The following is a 2,437-nucleotide window of genomic DNA, read 5'->3' on the forward strand; positions in this document are numbered from 1 at the left end:
ATTTCCAATCATTTCCAGCTGAATCAAACCAGAATCGACACTGATCGATTTGGTCTCGATTCCGCTTATCTGCTAGAGATTCTAGTTTTGAATGTTAGAATCCAGAGATTCTCCCTCCAATATGCAGAGTTAGATGGATCTTTATCCCCTCCAGTTCCCTGCCTGACCCTATTCCTCTAACATTGGGAGGGGGGGTCTGGAATGACCATCCTACCCTTGCCCAAATACTCTGCCCAGGTGGGATCCTCCACTCCCCAATTAGAGGAATTGGGGAACTGGGCCGGGCTGGGAACTAGTGGAGATAATTTTCCAGCGTCAGATTCCATTGTTAGGATATTGAAATTAGGATAGATCAACGGTCCATAGTCCTCTATTAAAATCAACACTTTTTTAATCTTGAAAAGTTGCTATTGATACACTACATTTTTTTTTTTTGGTACGAACTGATACACTACATGATACTTTGCCTTTAGCGTTAATATGCCACCACACAAAGATCGCCAAATCAGCACATCCACTTTGCATTTGATCCGCCGTGTCATTATCCAACATCAAAGATTCCAAAATAGCGGTTCATACGCTGGGTCTATTCTATACTTGTATCGCACCCTTGCACCAACTCTTCCACAAAGGCTCGGAAATTTCTAGCTGAAGAACAACCTTTGCCCACAGCCTCCATGGCCAAATCCTTCCACTTCAAAGCGTTCCTTCTCATCTCCTCCCCATTCTCTCCTCCCATCACCATGTTCAGACATCTCTTAAGCTCCTCTCTCTCCACTATCCCTTCCCCTTCTTCACTCACTCTCGCCCTCACCCCAGTCCCAAACACAGCCTCTATCATCTTTGCGTTCGTCGGCTGGTCGGAAAAGTGTGGACACCCCACCACCGGCACTCCGGTGACCAAACTCTCCACCGTTGAGTTCCACCCGCAATGCGTCACAAAGCATCCAACTGAACGATGGTTCAAAACCTCCACCTGTGAACACCACCCCACTATCATCCCTTCTGTTTCCTCTTCCAATTCTAATTCCTTAATCTCACTCTCCGAAGACCTCACCACCCACAAAAATGGTTTCTGACTCGCCTTTAGTCCATGAAAGATCTCTTCAATCTGTTTATTGGGTAACACCACTAAGCTCCCAAACGACACATAAACAACCGAACCAACTGGTTTGGAGTTGAGCCATTCTATATAGTCCAAACCGGTCTTATTGCTAAAGAGATCACAGCCATAGGCTTTATCCTCTGATGGAGTCAAGGGGCCGATCTCGATAACGTTCAACTTGGACAAGGCTCTTAAGGCGGATTCTTCCAAAGCATCAAAGGTGTTCAGAAGGACACGTGGATGGCTATCTTGTTGTAAGGTTTGGAAGTGTTCATGGATGATTGGCAGCACAAAAGTGTGAGGGCTTGAGGGTTGGAAAAAGGAAGGAAGGTCTGGGCGTGTTAAGGGAGGCAATCCTGGTAGTTCGTCTATGAAGGTTGAGGTTTCTATCAGGCGATCGTGGCCATTGAAGAAGTGGTAGTAAAGGGCGAAGACGGTGGCTGAGGAGATCCATAAGAGGGCAGAGGGGATGTGCATAGCACGTGCAACGTCCGCAACCCATGGAAGGAGGATGGAATAGACTACAAAGGTTACAGGATGAGGCCCTTCGTTGAAAGAATTGATAAGGTTGGAGAAGGATTGAGAGCCCACACGTTTCATCTGAGCGGCGATATGGTTGGGGTCGTCGGAGGGGTTGCTGCCGTCGTCGAAACCGTCGGAGAAGAAAGCGAAGGATAAGCCGGGAATGAGAGGAAGGGTGTTTGTGTCTGTGTTTGTCATGAGGCGTTGGCCTTTGACGGTGGTGGCCAAAGTGACTTTGGTACCGGTGGTGCGTATGAGACGCTTAGCGAGCTGCAGTATTGGGTTGAGGTGGCCTTGGGACGTGAACGTGACTAGAAGGAAGTGACTCTTACGGTGATCCATTGATGCGGTTGTCGAGATTGAGTGAACTAATAAAGTCCTTTTTATTTGGAACTAAACCCTGTGGATGTGTTCTTCAATCCACTGTTGATCCCATGTGGAAGAACGAAGACTACTTTATCCAAAAAACAAAAAAACCAAAAAAGCAAAAAGTGGAATAACGAAGAGTGGATGTGATAGTAGCCGCCACGGTTGAAATTTGAGGTCTCGAGCAGAGAGGATCCAAAGTCGGATTTGATCGATCACCAACATGGTATTAAATCTTGTGATATATCGATGATATATCGTCATATTTCGTGAATCTCGACATATCCGAGATACAAAACACTTCTGAAATAAAAAAATACAATATCTCGTCGATATATCGCGAGATATTGTAAAAGTGACAAATAGTGTCACACTAAGGGCCTTATAATTCCATATTTCGCAGCTCTTGGTCGATATTTCGACCGAGAGCTGCTGAAAATCAAA

The 2,437-nt window shown here is 45.8% G+C and overlaps 1 protein-coding gene across 1 annotated transcript; it reads right to left on the reverse strand.

Moving 5' to 3' along the window:
- Positions 1-586: 586 nt before the first annotated feature.
- Positions 587-2,049, reverse strand: LOC122659429 (phloretin 4'-O-glucosyltransferase-like). The gene has a single exon (XM_043854541.1). The coding sequence runs from the start codon at positions 1,967-1,969 to the stop codon at positions 587-589; it is 1,383 nt and encodes a 460-aa protein (XP_043710476.1). The 5' UTR covers positions 1,970-2,049.
- Between the last annotated feature and the right edge of the window lie 388 nt (positions 2,050-2,437).

The sequence above is a fragment of the Telopea speciosissima genome, chromosome 4 (genome assembly GCF_018873765.1).
Source record: "Telopea speciosissima isolate NSW1024214 ecotype Mountain lineage chromosome 4, Tspe_v1, whole genome shotgun sequence".
Classification (NCBI taxonomy): Eukaryota; Viridiplantae; Streptophyta; class Magnoliopsida; order Proteales; family Proteaceae; genus Telopea; species Telopea speciosissima.

Coding starts and splice junctions, on each gene's coding strand:
- LOC122659429 (XM_043854541.1), bottom strand. CDS start 1,969: ATGGATCACCGTAAGAGTCACTTCCTTCTAGTCACGTTCACGTCCCAA.